The sequence below is a fragment of the Melospiza melodia genome, chromosome 5 (assembly GCF_035770615.1).
Source record: "Melospiza melodia melodia isolate bMelMel2 chromosome 5, bMelMel2.pri, whole genome shotgun sequence".
NCBI classification, from domain to species: Eukaryota; Metazoa; Chordata; class Aves; order Passeriformes; family Passerellidae; genus Melospiza; species Melospiza melodia.
The window spans coordinates 15,913,675-15,932,414 of NC_086198.1; the positions used below are offsets into that span (position 1 = coordinate 15,913,675).

The 18,740-nt window shown below is 40.2% G+C and overlaps 1 protein-coding gene across 2 annotated transcripts in view; it reads right to left on the reverse strand.

The window, feature by feature from the left end:
* Positions 1-2,759: 2,759 nt before the first annotated feature.
* Positions 2,760-18,740, reverse strand: part of EMCN (endomucin) — a 53,736-nt gene continuing 37,755 nt past the window's right edge. For both annotated transcript variants that reach the window (XM_063156410.1, XM_063156409.1), the window contains exons 9-12: positions 18,382-18,406; positions 17,340-17,401; positions 5,765-5,827; positions 2,760-4,489 (exon numbers count right to left, since the gene is read on the reverse strand). In XM_063156410.1, the coding sequence (XP_063012480.1) occupies positions 5,769-5,827; positions 17,340-17,401; positions 18,382-18,406 (146 nt within the window). In that variant the 3' untranslated portion in view covers positions 2,760-4,489; positions 5,765-5,768. The remainder of the gene's footprint in view (positions 4,490-5,764; positions 5,828-17,339; positions 17,402-18,381; positions 18,407-18,740) is intronic.

The window sequence follows — 18,740 nt, forward strand, 5'->3', positions numbered from 1 at the left end:
CATGTCAGCAGGCACAGCCAGTGATGCCAGCAATAAAGATGGTTGTGGCAGCAGAGAGGTTTCTGTCCCTGTCTCAGGGCAGTCTGCCAGGGAGGTGCCTGTGCTGTGGCTCCAGCCAGGGAACGTGCAAAGTGGATGCAAGGGAGCTGAGAAGATCCTTCAGCTTTCTATGCTGAAAATTTTGAGGGTATTGACATTTCATGTCAGCTGCATTCACCAGGGTTAATTAAAGTCTGTGTTTTATAGATTGCCCGTGGCCATAAGCGGAAAAGCTGCCTCAACTGGAAATCAATAGAGTAATCTTTAAGCTCTTTTATTTTATTAGATATAGAGTTCTAATTTGAAGAAATTGAGGAGCCAGAGAGGTCCTGAGGTACATGTTTAAAGTTTCCCGAGGAGAGTGCTTTGCTGTAGGCAGTGTGCTGGAGGTGCCCAGCATGCTGGGGCACACCATTGAGGCCGGGGAATGCTCTGCTGAGGGAGCTCCCAGGAGCACTGCAGAAATACAACAGCAAATCAATAGCCAGCACTCTGCCCAAAAATTGAAGAGAAGGCTGTGAAGGCAGTCCTGCCACCGCTGGGCACAGCAGAAAAGCCAAATTCTGGGCTGCTGACAACCAAGGAGTCTCACAGATGCTGCTGATGGCCTCCCTGTCCAGAGCCAGAGAGACTGATGTGCATTATGCCTTTCTCTAAGTCTACTGTGCACTGGTATGCAGTGAAATGATTTGCCCCTCTTCAGTGGGGTGGAGTCATTCCAAACCCACAGATGCCTCTGGGGGTTTTGGAAGGTGAAGTATCCTGACAGTGTTAGTGCTCTGCCCCTTGGAACAGCCTTGCTGGCAGGCCGTACAACTTTCCCACAACAGACAGACCAAGGAATATTTTTCATTTAAACAGCTTTCTAAGCAGTGCCTGTAAAACAATTCTGTCCACAGACAATGGAGTGTCACAGGCCAGAATGATCCCTGTGATCCAATAAGCAAAATAAACCCCAAAAAGACCAGCCCATTCAGGAGCAGCCATCATGAGCAGCCCTCAGCCAAACTTGTGAGGATATGTAAGTACTTAGAAGGCTAATAAGCTGCTTGTGCTTGAAAAGCACTTAATGCCTACCTTTTCAGCATCTACCTTTTAGAAATAATTATTTTCAACTTTTCTATGTTGTTTTTCTCATTTCTAGACCTTTTCACTGTAAATAGCGATGAAAATATTTTTCTTTCTATGAGTCAAATAACTTGATACAGCATCTTAGACTAGAAAGCCAATTGCCAGTAGACTGTGGCACGCCTTTTTCTTGTGCTGCATTGGCTCTTTTTCTTCAGTGCCCACTTGTCTTGTTTGGGACTGTGTCCAAAATCCCAGCATGCTGCAACTGGTCACTCCCAAAATATTGCAAATCTTTGTACTGAGCAGGGTTAGACTCTGGGAAGAGCTCAGGGAAATTTTCTGTGCTTGAAGACAGTGACTCACCTTCTCAAGTTAAGCCTGAGATGAGCAGTGCTGAAAACACTTTCTCCTGGCAAACCTGGGCCCTGCACACTTTGCTGGCAATGATTAATGATACCCCAAAGTCTTTGCCAGCCAAATATGTTCTGTAGTCTTGGATTGTAACATGTAGATCAGAATCATACACTCGACCTACAAACTTGTTTAACAAGTAACTCATGAGCTGAACTAATTGGTAAGCAGATCCAGTTTAATTACATTTCTGTCGGCATGTTCATTCCACAGCGAAGTGGATGTCATTCACTTCTTTAGCAAATTAGGACACAGAAGCTGAAGAACATTAAATTTAGATGGGATTGTCCACAGAAGATTTAGTCCAACTTTGGTGAGAAGACTTTTACAAATCTAGATTCATTTTCCTAGTATTCTCATATAGACAAACCTCACAGTGGAGGATCAACTTAAACTTTTGGGGATTTTTGATATACTAGTGAGGAGAAAAACTCTACTGTCTCTTTTAGACACATATTAACAGTGGAGGTGTTGAGCCAGACAACCTGAATGGATTTTTCATTTCTTTTTCACCTATCTAAGCCATTGCATGTAACTTCTCTAAATACTGAGTTCTCTCTGCAGACAGTTCAACACCTCCCATTAAAGGCAAATTCCAGTACCTTCAACTCTGCAGAAGAAAAGTGCCCTAAATATTCTTCCAAATCCTTTCTGTGCTTTACAGATATCCTTCAAGCAAATCTGTCTTCTCTCCTTCATATAAACATCAATTCCCTTGTGATTCTTAAGAACAGAAGTTCATATTGTCTCCCTTTACCACAAGTTTTGTCATTTCAGGGGTTAAGAGGAGCTCAGGCTCTTATTTCTGCTGTCCACTGAACTCACCTCTTTTACTTCATACACACTCAGCACAAGCCAGTCCGTTTGAGAGATGTTTCCCAGCCTTCTGACGAGCTCTTGGTTGTCTGCCATGCCCCTTATCACAAAGAGCACAAACACCTTCCCTGTTTTGTTGTTTTTCACTTTTCCAGTATCATGATTTGCAGAGAGGCCTGTCCTCTCCCCATCACTGATTTTAATGAGAAGGAGTTTCCATTTGCCACCTCCAGCAGGCCTTCTGCAAGGTTTCATGGAGCCCCTGCCACCACCATGCCCAGAATATCTAATGTCTGCTCTCCAGGCTTGTCATAAAGGTTCCACCTCATTCTGTGAAACTGAATGTGGAGTAATGGACAATAGCTGTGCTAGACATGTGCAATGGATTGCATTTCTGCAAACAGAAAAGCATAGCTACTTAATAAAGATAATAAATTTTAATAGGCAGTAAATTTTTTTTCTTGACACAACATGGTAGTTTCTGAACAGATTTTGCACAAAGACACAAACAGGTATTTCACAATATTTCTCTGCTTTTCTCTACTGTCCTTTCACTATGATACAATATACTACAAAATACCTTGGGTTTTTAATCAACATGAAAATCCACAATGACTACTTTTTTTGGAAGGAAACCTCATCAATCAGGAACCAGAATAGTTGCAGATGCCAACTAGCCTATTTTAGATGGCCTGACCTTTCCAAAGTAGGCATCCAAGACTTCTCTGCTCCCGAGGAACACAAGCTATCCAGGAATACCTGAATGAACCACGTAAGTTCAGCTGCAGTGTGGACACTTGTTAGTTTCCCATCTTTTATTGAGCTTCACCAAAAGTCTCTCATGGTGCCACTAAGAAAGATTATCAGACCCACCAAGGCAGAAGTAAGAGCAACAGCCAGGTACAGGGAAATAAACACTTTTCAGATTTGTCTACAGACATGAAGTAATAAATCTGCTCAATCTCTCACCATCATGCTAAGCAAATTTTAATATTTCAGAGAAGGAAATTGGAGAGAAAAGTTCCTCAAAAGCATTCTATCAATAGGTATCAAAACTTAGATGATTGTCCCAGATCTCAGCCCTGCACTTAGACCACCAGTTGTCTTCCTTCCATTTCCCAATTTAAAAAAACGTAATGCTTGGAATGCTACAGTCAGTGGATTGAGACTGAGCAGATGCTCACAGTAATACAACTTTCAAACATTTATAGTTCTAGAAAGGTAGGGTACATACAGGCAGAAGCACTACTTGATATTTTGGAACTGCCGGCTCTGTACAAATTAAGAGTGTCTGTAATTAGCACTTGAAACACTCTTTGAACTTCCAGAGTTATTCAATAACCTGCAGGAATCCCATGCATTACTCAGAACACTGGCAAGAAGGTTCATCTGTGAAATTGCTTACCTCGCTGATTCCCACTGTGTGCCCCAGGCTATATGGGAGTCATATTTGCAGCACACAATGCAATTAGCCAAGGAACAGGTGAAAACCAGCTATTGCCTGCTACATTGCAAGGATTATGTTCAGTAATTTACAGAATTTCAAAGAGCCTCAGTGCAAGGTATATTCCTCCCTTCACAGAAAAGGAGCACACACCTCAGCATCTCTGCCAGGCATCCCACCCTGTAAACATTTATGACAAGCAAAGCATGTGCTACAGTGAGGAGTCTCATGCAAATCACTGAATTAATTTTCATAGTGGCTGTCTGCCCAGTCCTGTTTCAAGGGTCAGGTCCTGTTTGTATTCTGCTACATACAACTAAAATTTCCCTAGCTATCATAAGTCCAACAAAGTATTGCTGACTTATTCCTTCCTGTGTGTGCAGAAAACATTTTTAGTAGCTACTATGCAAACATCACCAAATTTTTACATCATCTTCACTCATCTCTTTACATTCTTTTCAACCTTGTTCCCTTGCTTTTACTATATGTGAAAATAATAAATATACATGGTATACCAGTTATTAAGCCATCAAAAAATTACATGTCATTCCAGAAGGGAAAGGAGATGCTTGAAATTTAGAAGTCAAAACCTGGTCATTAACACAAGTGGCCTGCTGGTAAAAAGCTTCAGCTTCTCCACATTTCCCATTGAAACACAACTTTGGTGAGATGTTCTTGCATATTGTGATAAAACAGGCTGCTTCACATCTGAAATGACAAGAGTATCTCAAGATTATTATTCCAGGTAAGGTTGTTCAGGAACATAAGAGTAAGCTAAAATGGAAGACAGAATAAATCCAGTATGGGATAGACAATAAGGATTAAATTTATTGTCCAGGCCCTTGTCCTGGGTCCACACAAAATTGAACCACCTCTGGGTTTTCAGTAATGTAGGCAAAACTCTATTCTGCTGCTCTAATTCAAGGAACAAAGGAGGTCATTTTGTCCTTACTATTGGCATCAGGAAAGCTCAGTCTCTACCTAGGGGAAAGGAGAATAGGTCAAAACCATCAAAGGTGTTCCTCACATTTCTGGCCAACCATGTATTTCTCAATGGAGACTGATGGGACCCATTCTAGCGGGGCTTCATTCTACAGTGCTGGGAGGAGTCTGGGCCTCACCAGAGCCTCTGTGAGGTCCATCCCACGCGTGCTGTGACACCCAGTTTCTCAGGACATCCTTGTCCCCTGCCTCCTGCTCCACCCTGGTCATACAGGGCCCTTCCACCGCTGCTTCTTTCTCCCACACTCAGCAAAGGACCACAGCTCTCCACAGTTCTCCACAAATGAGAAAAGCAGCTCCATGGGAAGTGGATATTGTGGTGCCTGAGAAAGCTTCATATATGAAGGAAAATTCAGCACCCACATAAAAAACTGTGTTTCAGAGTGCTCTGATGGTCTCTGCCCTCTCACACATAAAATTGCCATCCAGCACTTGCTATAATTTAACCACCTAGGATTTCAAGCCATAATAAACCACCTCAATAAAACTCCTGGCTTTTGCATGAAGTGAAAAGATTCAGATTTTTCACAGAAAAAAAAAAAAAAAAGGAGTAAAAAACTTCTGGGTAGCAAATTTCTTTTTTTTTTTTCTTTTTTTTTTTAATAGGTATCTGCCCTTAAAAATCTATTATTTCTCACACGAACAGAAAGAAAATTCACCCAGGGGTTTACATCCAGGGAATGCTGAACAGTTAAAGTCACATGCTCTTCCCTATGAATATCTGTCTCTACGAGCTGGCAGCTTCTTCAGCCCCTCAGTTTGCCTGTGAATCTGGTCACCATGGGGTGCTCCAGCTGAGCTTTGTTTAAGCCACTTTTCCTTGAGGCTGCTGCCAATTATAAAGTAATTTCTCTTTTTGGCTTGCATTTTTAACCCTTTTTTTTTTTTTTTGTTACATGGCACAATACTGAGATTAAGAAGTATTAAAAGGATTAACAAACACTAATGTTACAGGATGAAAAACAAAGGCAATAAACTTACACGTTTATTGCTGAGATGTGAAGATTTGCCGAGTTTTATTCTTCCCGTGAGATGAGTGCTCTCCTAAGAAACAGAAAATACATTTGCATCAGATAAACATGGAAAGACAGATAAATATGGAAATGAGTCTAGCAGGAACACATCAATGACCAGTGTACAAACTAACCAGTCTCCTTGTCAGATTTACTTCACAGCAAAAACTGTTCACAAAATAGATTTTTACCACTCTTCCTATTTTATAGATTATTTCCCCTGTGATTTGCTCATTAATGCTGGGCTGCTACCACAAAGTATTTTCCAAGGCAGTTCTCAAGGGGGTTGAAGAGGAATAAGATTTTAATTAATTTATAGCTATGATTAGAACATTGAATTATAAAAATAAGAAGATAGAACTATACAATTAATTTTTGCCAGTAACATTGACATAAGCTCAGTTCCTCCAAAGCAGAAGGATGAACATTTAAGAACTTGACACAGTTCTCAATATTCCTTCTCTGGAGAAGCCAGAGCCACATGGAACCAGGCATGTGGAAACAGGAAACCCACATATCTCCTTCTGCCTCCCTGCTCACCTGCAGGAGACAATTTAATTTCTCATGCCACATGAGAGGCAAGGAAATGATGTATTACATTCCAGGAGAAATGAATATGTATTAAAAACCTACAAATGATCAATGGCCTAGGGTTGCAAATTGTAATACAAATTAGGATAACGAAAAAAATCACCGATTAGGCATTTAAATAATTAGCAGACAAATTAAATAGTTGCACTTCTGAAGACAATGGAAAAGACTTATCAATAGTTTTCAGACAGTTTTTCTTCACAGCAAAAAAAGGCTCTTTAATTGAGTGCAGCTTTTTGGGGATGAGTAAAAGACTTAGTATCTGCTGAAAACTGTTAAACAATAGTGTGCTGAAATGGTGTTCACTTCCCAAGTGTTCAATTTTGGAAAAAAAAAATTTTAAAATAATTTTGAAGTGTTGTTAAGATGGAGTTTCAGAAGCTCTTATGTTAAATTTCAGGTAGGGCAAACCAAAACACAAGTTTTTGTTAGGAAAAAACTGGAATATCTTAACAAGACATATTTTTGGTAGGTGAAACGTTTTTGCGAGATAAAAATCTTGTACTGAAAAGTTAAAATAAAATGAACCAGCTCAAATATCGCACAGTTTCATACTAGCAAAGGAGTGAGATTTTCAAGAATTCTCATTTCTTTTTTTATTTTTATTTTTCCTTCTGCATGTTTCTACTTTCCTTTTTTAATATACAGAAATAGAAGATTAAATAGGGGACAGAAGAGAGGAATTGGCAAAACTGTTTAAAAAATAAGGTGTTGGAGAAATTAATTGAGAAATATATTATGATGCAGAAGATAAAATCCAGTAGTAGTAATAAATATCAGTACTTTGTTATCAGTTCCACTCTCAGCTGGTTGTTCTGCAGACAGATTTACATGGAAGCACCCCAGGAAAATTACACGTCTAAGGGCAGGCTCCCGAGTAAGGTAGCTCCCTGGGCAACATCCCATTTGTGCCAATAGACCACGGATCAGAGCATGGAGAGGGGAGCAGCACTGGCTGCAGAAGAGAGTGCTTGGGAGGCACCTGCCAGCAGTGGTGGCCGGGCCAGAGGGCTGACTCTGCCCTTCTGAGAGCCTGAGACAGTGGCACACAGACACTCACACGCCCTATCCCGATGTCCTGGTGCTCTACCCCGTATCCCTGGACCAGGGAACTGCCCCCAGCTATTGCCTGGGGCAATGTCCCCTGCAATAGCAGTGTCTGCTGAGGGATGGATGCAGGCAGGGGTGTTCTACGTTGCTTTGCTGCTGCACTTCCAAGAGGGCAAGAGCCTGCAAGCCTTGGGAAACAAAAGGAAGTTAAGGCTACTCCATGGTTGCAAAAGTGCCCGAAGATAATTGCATAGTAATATATGTAATATAGTAATAGGTCTGTAATCATTAGTGCCAGCCAACAATTCAGTGACGAAGAGATAATGATTATACACCAGGAGTGATCACAGATGCTGTCTGTTCAAGAAATAAAAGGTGGTGGATGGGTTTAGATACAGGGCTGCAGTACACCTGGAGACTGCACAGAGAAGTGCCCAGATCAATTTTGGAGTTCAATGGTTCAGCAGTTTGATATTCTGCTAAATACCCCGTTGCAACTCAAAGGGCAAACAAAGAACATTCAGGTTAGCTGCAAGTAAGAAAACATTTATATTGATCTCAAAACAGCCTTAACTGACACAAATAGATTCCAAGACTGGGATTCCAAGACTCAAACTTGTCCCCTAACCATCACCCACCAAAACAAATGGACTGAACCTTGCTTCCCATAAGGGAAATTAAAAAACAAATACTTGTGTTTAGTATTTTGTTAGAACGGATGGCATTTTAGTAGATTGAAGAAATAATTTCACACTGAATTTTTTGATGAGTGAGAAAATACAGGGTGTGGTGGAAGTGCTCAACCAGTCCAGATATATCACTGAAGAGGTATTGGGAATACTTAAATGTGATATAGACATTTTATTATTAGAAGGTATAAAAAGACACTTTATTATTAGAAATCTACAGTTTTTATAGAAATAATGGTAGACTTAAGACTTGATTAATCTTTGGGAATTTTGGTGAACTATGAATAGCACACTTTGGAGGACTATATTGATAAACAATGGTTACAGAAAGAGAGATAATAATTGTTTGAATTTTTTTCTTTTAAGTTTCCCACAGCTTCTAAACTTCTGGGAGAATTATGTCTCTCTCTGTTCAGAAGATATATAATTACTACACAGATACATTACAAGGCCTTGAAGGCTGTCACAGGATCATATATCTGTTGAGTTTGGAAAAGGCCTTTAAGATCATCAAGTCCTACTGTCAACCCAGCAACATCTCCATGTTCACCACTAAACCTCGTCCTCAAGTGCCACATCCACACATTTTTCAAACACTTCCAGTAATGATGACTTTACCACTGTCCTAAGCATGCTGTTCCAATGCTTAACAACCTTTTTTGTGAAGAAGTATTCCCTAATATCAATCTAAACTCCCTTGGCACAACCTGAGGCCATCATTGAAAGAGAAAGGCTATAGTTCCACAAAATAAACTCACAAGAGCAAAATTGCTGCACAACATCATCAGTAAAAAACTGTGATCTTATTTATTCTGGATTATGCATTTAGGGAAGGATGACACACAAACTCTAGTGTTATGCACCAGGAGATGGAAGATATCAGGAGAAACTTGAACCATCAGCTTCTCATGATATAAGTACTCAGTGTCTTGCATAAGGTATTAGTTGATCCAATCTGACAGCTTCTATGGCAATAAATTTCCAAAAGGGAATGAAATCTTGAAATTGGAGGACAGAGTTGAACAAATACTCAAGAAAGGAGATATGGTCAATAAAAAATGAAATTGAAAATCCAGAAAATCTGAAATGGAGTGACTACAACCAATTGTACTGAGATGAAATGTGATGCAGGGAAAACGACCAAAACTTGCCCAAATTATTCCCTTTGAAATCCTTAAGATCAGGAAAGAAATGAAAACATAGACACAGAAGAGAAACAGAAGAATTGAAATTTCAAAAGAAAAAAAAAAGCAATACCAGGTGAAACCAAGGAAAGCTAATGGGATGACCTGAAGTGCAGGAATTTGGCCCAAATCTTTCCCAATCAATCCTCATTGAAATCACAAGATTTTATTCCCTTTCATGAAAGGGAAAATCAGAAAAAATCAGATTCTAGCATGGAAGTTTTAGGTGACATGAAAAGCCTGCCATTACACCCTATATTCTCTTCCTGATCTTCCAGTGTTGCATCTGTTTGTTGATTTTTGTCTGAAATTGGATTGCAAAAACCAAGGCATAGGCATCATAACGTCTCTATTACTGTCATATAACAGACAGATCTGTAGTTAAACTGTCAGGTTTATTGCTGCAAGAGGCTGCAGATACCACAGCAAACAAGTCAAATTTGTGGAATTAAAGGCCACTGAAAAGTATAAAACACCAAGGATAACTAGCTTGATTAAGGACGTCTCCAGCCACATGCTGCTGGAAGACTATGGTGCAGGACGCATTACTGGACTTCTTTTCTGTTTGTCACACTTCCTTTCACCTCATGTGATCCACCCTCTAAGAAATCCTTTTGGGCTGGATTTGAGCCTACGGAGATCCAGGGTCCCAGCAGGTACAGCTGGCTCAGCTGATGGTTCCTTGGCCTCGATACTGAAGGAGGTGGGGCACTGACAACTTGCACAATGCAGCACTGATCTTTCATACACACAGCCTCCATGTGGCACCCTTCGAACACTTCTGCCACAGCCTCAGTAACACTGATCCTCCCAAAGAAATTGGCAGTGTGGGCACTGGGTCTGATCCAATATGCCCTGCACACTTCCTCCTCTAAAACATGGTCATGGTTCAAAAGGATAAAGACAAGGAAGACGGACAAGAAAAAAATAATTATACTCAAAAATCCTCATCATTCAACATATTTGTTTTAAGTGCATGGAAAGTACACTTAGTACCCAGCTACTGACGGCTCTTCCAAGCTGAAAGATAATCAGAAAAGAAAGAATGCTGCAGTGAAAATGTGTTTTCTTCCTAATTAAAATTTTACTTGTGCAGTATTTGTTTTGATTTTTCACTCTCAAATATACTCATTTCCAACCATTACTGTTGCATTCTGATGCCAGTGTATGTGAATAAGTAATGGGTACAATCAGCTGAAATTACAGATTGCAATAAGATCAGTTTTGAAGCTCTGAAACAAACATTACTTTGTCTTACTGTTGTAGAAGGTTATTGTAATAATCTCATTGCAATTTTCCCTCTCCTCTTGCCCCTCCACATTTGATTCAGAATCTGAATATATTATTCAGAATACACATACACTGCAGAACACCATGACATAAAAGAGAGTATAGACTGAGTACTATGAGTACAGAATGTCTTTGACCTGGGTAAAGCCCTCTGACATTATTGGGAAAGCTGCAAGAAAAAGGATGTAAAAACAGTCTTTCATATAAAAAATAGGTCGTGCAGCATCTCAGATTACATTGTCTGAAAGAAGAAATTAGTTGTGCTCTTATTTCACTGTAATATCTGCTGCTGAGAAATTGCTTGTAAGTGGCAATCAGATTTGGAGCAAAGAATTAAAGCAAGCTTTTAATAAAATCTGATTGCAGAAGCCTATCTTTTATAAAAGTATAAAACTACCTCTGCAGACACAGGAATCAAAATGTCTATTTTTACCAGACTGAAATAAAAGAAAGATGCTGGAGAGCAGCATTGAGTGGGAACCACTGGCTGGGTTTGGTGTGGGCCAGTGGGTCCAGCACCTGCAATGTGCTGCAGCTCCCCTGCCACACACTTCACCATTTTCCTGCAAACTGCTCCTCACCTCTGCCAGCACAACAGAAGGGTCTGAACAATCCACCATGGCAAGAGAGGGTGTGTGGAAACATTCAGGTGAAGTACAGGAAGGCAATTCCTGCTCAACGGGCAGCAAAGGGCAGGAGATGGCTCCCTCACAAGGAGCATCTCAGAAAGGATGCAGGCTGGAAAGTCAGCAAATGCTTCACAGGGGAAAACATCACCTGACCCTCAGCAGGCTGAATGCAAGAGACTGCTTAAAAACACCCTTGAAAATATGCACAGCTCACAAACCAAATTAGAAATACAGAGGGAAACATATGCTATTTTGACTACAGTTTGACTGTGTTTTTGACAACATTTTTGTCCAAAAGTTTCAGCTGGAAGTGTGTGCAGTCAGAACTTTGTGGTGTGAGTAAACACAAACAGAGTCCAACCACAAGCTAAGAAAGTTTATTCTACAGTTCCTGTGAAGAAGAAACAGAACTTCAGGCTATTATACAACACAAGGTTAAAAAAATAGAGTATCAGCAAATGAGAAAGAAAAGGAGAGGGAGTGAGGTACATGGTACCTTTCTCTGTGGCAAGGGGACTGTAGGAATGTGCCCCCTGTTGATGGAATGACCAAATTATCCTTTGTCTCCTTAAAAAGGAAAAAGGCCCAGAAGTTTCTCTCCTCAATTTGGTAATAAAACACCTCATAGGACCTTGGGGACTTCACCTCAAACTTAAGGATAGCCAATTGGACAGAAGCCAAAAAGTCTCGACTAGGCAATTTACTAGAAAAAGAGGACAGCAAAAGAATTAATTGCTTTTGTGAGGTGTTTTACCAAGAGCAAGAGCCTCTTGCCCTGGCTCAGTTTTTCTCTGTAAAGAGCTTTGTTATTTTGCCTTTTATTAAAACTTTTCTGTTTCAAACACTGCCACAGAAGCTGTCCTGCTGATTTTATGCCATCTGAGTCGGCTGAGCTATCTCAGGTGTGATATAGATCTCCAAGAACTTATAAGACCTGGCTTGAAGAGACCCTTATATCAGGGGACCCTTTTTTATAAAGCAGCTTCTAGGTGTTTCATGTGCAGGGAAAAAACATAAGACCCTGAAACTACATCTCAGACTAGGAAACAGAAATAATCAATATCATAACCCTATCATAACTTCAGCAGGAGCACCTGCTTTTACCACTCCTAAGCACACAGCATGACAGCAGACTGCTCTTCACTGACCTACACTGCTTATCCTGCAAGGAAGTGGAAGAGGCAAAGGGATTTCCATTGACAGAGTGACTCATCTAGGGACTCAGATTCTTCACCTGCTCCTAGAGACATCCATACAGACCCTGGACATAATGAGAAAGAGGTCAAAGTCCCAATGCATGATAAGAAACCTCATGGCTCACCATGGAGTCATGCTCCCTCACAGGGGTAAATTTCCCTGGGTTGGGTCCCTAATGAGGTAAACCCTAAAGATTTCTTACCTACTTAAATGCCATGGCCCATGCCCAGACGTACTCAGCGTAACAGGAAACAAGGTCTGCACCAGCTCCTGATTTGTCCCATTGTACCAAAACCACATCTATGGTTTGATGAGTGAGGCAGAACAATTAGTCTGAGCACTTGCAGGGTTGTGGAAAGCAGTGATGAAGACACTGTCATCCCACACTGTTTCAGAACACCACAGGATTTTCCATGTTCAAGCCCTAGCACTGCAGTGGGTTGTCTTGAGGCACATTCAGCTGAAGCAGCAGGTAACAGCTTTAGGGCCATCATTACTGTTGAACAGCCTCAGCTTTTGGAAGAGATGTGGAGCACATGGAGAATGCAAGATTTCCTGCTTCCTCAGTTTGTGCTATCTTTGCACTTCACTGCCATCAGAGAGCACCTCTAGGTATTAACTGATCCCTTTCTTCAATGTGATTGCAATAAGTTAAAGGGGTTTCAAATGGAACAGGTTAGGTGTCTCCCAAACACCCATCCTTGCCTGATACATTTTTCCATTTCTGTTTAGTAAAAACATTGAATTTTCATTTTTTTGTCCACAGTGGGTATCTCAGGAAGCCCTAATGCAGATGTGCCACAAATCCTTCTACAGCCACCTTCCATTTCAGGTGCCTCACCAAGGTCTGAGGTACCTCAGCTCTGACGCATTTAACACCCTTTCAGCAAATTCAGTGCAGAACAGGCAATATCTCTACAAGCCAAGTAAGTAATATCCTACCTTTTCACCTCAAAACAGCTCAGTCTGGTTATAAATCATGCTTTATTGGATCAGCTTATGCTTAGGTGCCAGGGTTATACCTAACATATCTGAGATATTATGTCACCTGCACATCCCTATGAGACTTTACATTGAATATTGAAATGGTGTGCTTCTACTGAAAAGGCCTTTCACACATTTTACATGCTCTAGAATAGTTATTCCAGGCTAGGGCCATACAAGAAAATTCTCAAGTCAGGTATCAATGCTTCTATAACACATCATACACCTGTATGTAGTAGTCTTACCCAAATTTCTATTCACCAGCCTTTCTGTAACTGAGCAATTTTCATCCCTCAACATTTTTCATGAGTCCTAAAAAGGTGATCAATAATTTGCTGTTTTTCAGTGTAATACACAAGAACCCTTGCAGAAAAAGTTAGGTCTGTTTTCAAGACAGGCAATACTTTCACCTCATGGCTGATGGTATTGATCTCTTAGTCATCAATTAAAGCCCTTCATCTTATATTCTCAGGAAATATAACTATCACTGACAAGCTAAGTGTGCAGTTCTGTGGGCTGTGTTGAATCACAAATAAATATTTTTGCAGGTAGATTTCCTAGAACGCTGTATTGTGAAAGACCATTTACTCTCCCTAGAGGGAGCCACCCTAAATTTGCTTGTACCATCAACATGAAATGGCTGCCCAAAGTCCTGCATTTGTACATTAGTGTGAAACTTCTGAGATTATTTTTATCCTAGCTGAATTCTCAAGTAAGATTCAAGAACAGGCACTTATCTTGCATCAGGTGTTGCAGTTCACTGATAAACATGCATGAAAAATGTTCTGAGTCTAGTTTAGTTTTCTCTGGTTTTATACTTTACATCCATTCTACACCAATTGTGCCTTAGAGCTCAAGACAATTAGCAATTCCATCTTTTTAAGAAGAGTTATAAAAAATGACAATATTAAAGCTCCATTTTACCTAGTTCTCTTGATGATACTACTCCATTAAAAACATTACTTTAGTCCAGGCTTAATTGAAAACTATTCTTCTCCTGCATTTTTTCACATTAATTGTAGGTATTTGAAATAATATTCTTGATTAAATTTAATTCAGCTGTGCCTCTGAAAAAGGAGTCTCTCCTTTTTCTTTCATTTCATATTCACAACTTAATTTTAGAAGTCCTAAAATAGGATCTTTCAGGAGTCAGTGGACTGCCACAGGTCAGCCCATTCCAGCTCAAGATAGATGTCCAAGGCAGATGGGATAAACAGCCCTCTGGACACATACATCTCCTTCAACTATGTGCAGCTAGCATGGTTTTTAGACAGATAAAAGAGGGCAAGATAAAACTCACCATAACCTTTGATCAAGATCTATGCACCACACTGATACAGGGTCTTTCTAGGTTGCTTGCTTGAACAGTTCGTAGGTCCTTAGTTGTCCTGCATATATTTTACAAAATTATACAATCTCAAAGTCTTCTGTTTGGAATGAAAAGCAAAAATGAAGGAAAAAAAATAGAATGTATATTTCTAATAAAGCTTAATTTGAATACATATCAGAGCAGAACTTCATTGTAGCTATGCTTGACCTTAGGGAGGAGCTGCTTATTGATAGCGAGGGGTGATGTAGCCCTGTCTGTGAAGTTAAGGCTACTGCTCTTTAGATCTTTCTAATTTCAGCCTTTCTACTCATTACTTTTTGTAGTTTTGTTGGTACTTACAGAGACAGCCACAACATACACTTTCTAAACAACTGGACCAAGGAAAAAGAAGAATACTTGTAAAGGAGTTTTATGCAGGACAATTGTCAGTAGTTGTGAGAAGGCCCAAGAGTCAGGCAGTTCTTGTGTCTATACCATGAGAAGCATCTGCATTTATGCCTGAGCTTTTAATAAAGCAAGTAAATCTGATTCAAATGGGGAGGCATCCTCACATATTTTAAATTCCTTTATAAGAGACAAATATTTCTGGAAGAAACAGACCCCTCTGCCAGAGTGCTTTTAATTTAAGAAGTGACTCTAAAAACCTAGGCAAAAGCAGGACTTCAATTTCTGTGAAAGCATGTTTAATTTTAAACATATAACCATGTAAGAATTCAAGAGAAAATGGCAGCTAGTTTAAATATGAATTGTATTAATGAGAAGAGGGCAAGAATCTTGTCTTCTAAGTGGTTATGACTTAAACCTTCTAATTATAGCATGCACACATCATAGTTCAGTAAAAAAGAATATCAAGCATTCTCTGGATGGAAGATGTTCAGTTACCTGGTGAACCAGTAGCTGATTAACAGGCAACAGAGCTCACCTTGTGGAAAAAGGAAAAAAAAAACCCCAAAACTGACCCTGTGTCTTTTCCCATTTACCCTGCTTTAAACCACAAACAATTCTGCTACTGTCAGTGAAGTCACTTTGTTTTTGAAATGGCATGAGGGCAGAATCAATCAAAAATAGTCTGTTAATTAGTTTCTAACTTCATTCAGCTTTCAAAACAAACAAACAAACAAACAAACAAACAAACAAACAAACAAGTGCAACTTTAAGAAAACATATATACACAACTTGATACTCCAAATAAAGTCTGTTCCCAAAGACATTCTCTATAATAAAAAAATTAAATTTCGCAAACCATGAAGCTCTGAAGGGCAGCCTCTGAAGTGCCAAAGTTTGCCTTTACCCAGCAGTAGTGGGACAGAAATGATGTGTCCTGTGATGGAGCAGGCCCTTCCTGTCCCCCTCTAGCCCCCAGCTCTGTATCAAGAGGCCATGGAGACCTTGCACCCTTGCACAACTCTGGTTTGCTGCAAGGGCTGCCAGAGATGCCCCGTGGGTGTTTTGGATTGCACAAAACTTCTGGGAGTTGCAGAGAAGGCTAGAGACACCAAATTGTGCCTCTCCAGCAAGCAGAGGATAGTTCAGATGAAGGGCTGTATTTCAGGGGAGTTCCCAAGGATTTGGACAAAAGGAGAAAGCAGCTACTGGTCAGACTAAGAAATGTCAGTAGGAGAAACAGATGGCCAAAAAGCTTAAAAACCAAATAAGAGTATTATATTTAAAAACTAGAAAGTAAGACACCTTTTCTGGAAGGACTTTTGCAGGTGAGGTGGGACCTACATGACTGAGAGAGCATTGGGTGAAGGTGTGAAGTTTCACCATGACTACCTCTACCATGAGAGATTTAGGGGTTTTGCTTGTTTAGTCAGAATTCAATTCTGCCTCAGTCTTATTCTGCGCCACTCTGTTTTTTTGCAGAACCTATAACTGCATCCATTGCTTTGCTTTAAGATTTTTCTTTCTTTTGTGTGTGTTATCAGTAACCTTTGTTCCTTTAGGCTTTATTACCACAGATTTTGTAAGAACCTTAAGCACAGGACAGAGGGATTTGCAAGGAGAGCAGGATTTTGAATGCAAAGGGTGACTGAGTATGGGGTTGACTGAACCCTGCTGACACCAACTCCAACAGAATCCTGATTACATACAGCACTGGCTCCCAAACCTTTTGATCCCTGGGATATTAGCTCAGCTGCTTGGAGCATGGTAATAATAACACCAGGGTTGTGGGTTTGATCTTCACATGGGCCATTCACTTAAGTTCACCTGAGGGTCCCTTCCAACTCAGAACATGCTGTGATTCTGATATTACCAGTCTTCAAACTTCCTTGTACAGACAGATCTAGCTGATAAATGCCATGATCACTGTTATTCCTGAAGATCCCTAGCTAGATCACTTACCATCAATGATTTAAATAAAATATCTTCCTAAACCAGTCATACTTCTCACTCCCAAATACTGACAGCACACACAGTACAGCTGAACAGCAGCTCTACAGGATCACAGTCTGGGGATTTGCTCTGTAGAAGAATTGTTTGCAGTGACTTTTACCTGACAGGAACCGAAGATGGGTTTGCTATTGGAAATGACATCCCAAAAACTGTTTTTCTCTGAACTCAGACAGGGAAACAGACATACAAATGAAACACTCACCAGTCTCAGAAGAAGTTGTCTTCACAGAAAGAAGTTTGACTCCTTCTTTATCTGACTGGGCCCTGTTGAAGTCAGGAAACATTTAAGCAGTCAGCACACATGTTGGTCATGTCCAAACAAAACTCTAAGATTTTGGTCCTGGAGGAGGTAGCATCTACTCCAGTCTTAACTGGCTTAAATGGGCTTTGCATGGGGTCAGGTAGCAGAAAATACCATATGCCAACATCTCTGAAAATACCTTTCTCTTAAAATATGTAATAAATTAGGTTTAATTACTCCAGGTTTAATCTAGGACTTCACAGAAGAGGAGAGAAAAGGAGGAATATTTTTTTTCTGTCAATGCAAACCTTTTAGCCATGTTGAATTGCAAAGGACCACTTCAGATGTCCAGGGAGTCAGGGCTACCAAGTAAACCAGCAGCCTAAATGTTGCTTTTGGTCATGCAAGCAGCCACTGCCAGGCTCAATGGCCTTTAGTTTGTACCTTCTAATGGATCCTTCTCAGTTTCCCTCTCCTTACACTCCTTAAGCCACTACTATTTCAACTATGCAAATGATCTAGTGGAAACAAGATGGGACAGAAGAACATGATATAATGGGGAACAGTGAAATATATATATAAATAATCCAGAATAAAAAGGAAACGTTAAAAAGAGAGAAAACATGAACAAAAGAAGTGGGGTGGGAAAAGATGTGGGGGTAGAGGCGAGGGATCAATGGGGGGAAAAAGAAAAAAAAAAAAAAGAAAAAAGACTGGGAAAGTGAGTCCTGTGGCACAGCAGAAGCTGTTTATCCCCTTCAAAAGGATCAATTGCAGAACAGTTAAGAGCCATCACATTTCTATCCATGCTGAAACAGCTGCTTATCATGCATACAGGTCTACAATAACTGCAAGTGCAGCACTTTCAGGATATTTCTCTTTGGGGTGGCAACTGATTATGATATTTAAACAGAGGAAGATCAAAGAAGATCCTATGCAAAATTTGCTACATTTACAAGTGCCCTGTGATAGATCTCAAAGCAATGAAAAGGATTCAACCTACTGTTCAGCGCCATTCTCTTGTCTCTCTGGAAGAAGAAAAAAAGTTAATATCATTTTGATTGCTAGAACTCAAACCCCAAACATTTAGACATGACTATTGCAGTTGCTAGCAGAAGGCTCAGTTGTAATTTTGCAGTATTGCATTAAGGTCATAAACACAATCAACCAGCTTGAACAGTAATTGTTATTTTTCTGGTCATCTGTGGAAGTGAACTGATGTTGCTTGTACCAACACTTCTGGAAACCAGGGAGAATGACATTTGACTTGTCCAAGAGCACAAGAGGAGTAAATTTTTCCCTGCAGCTCCCAAATCCCTGGGTAGCTGGCACAGAGGATATGAGCATGCCATGGCTCTCAAG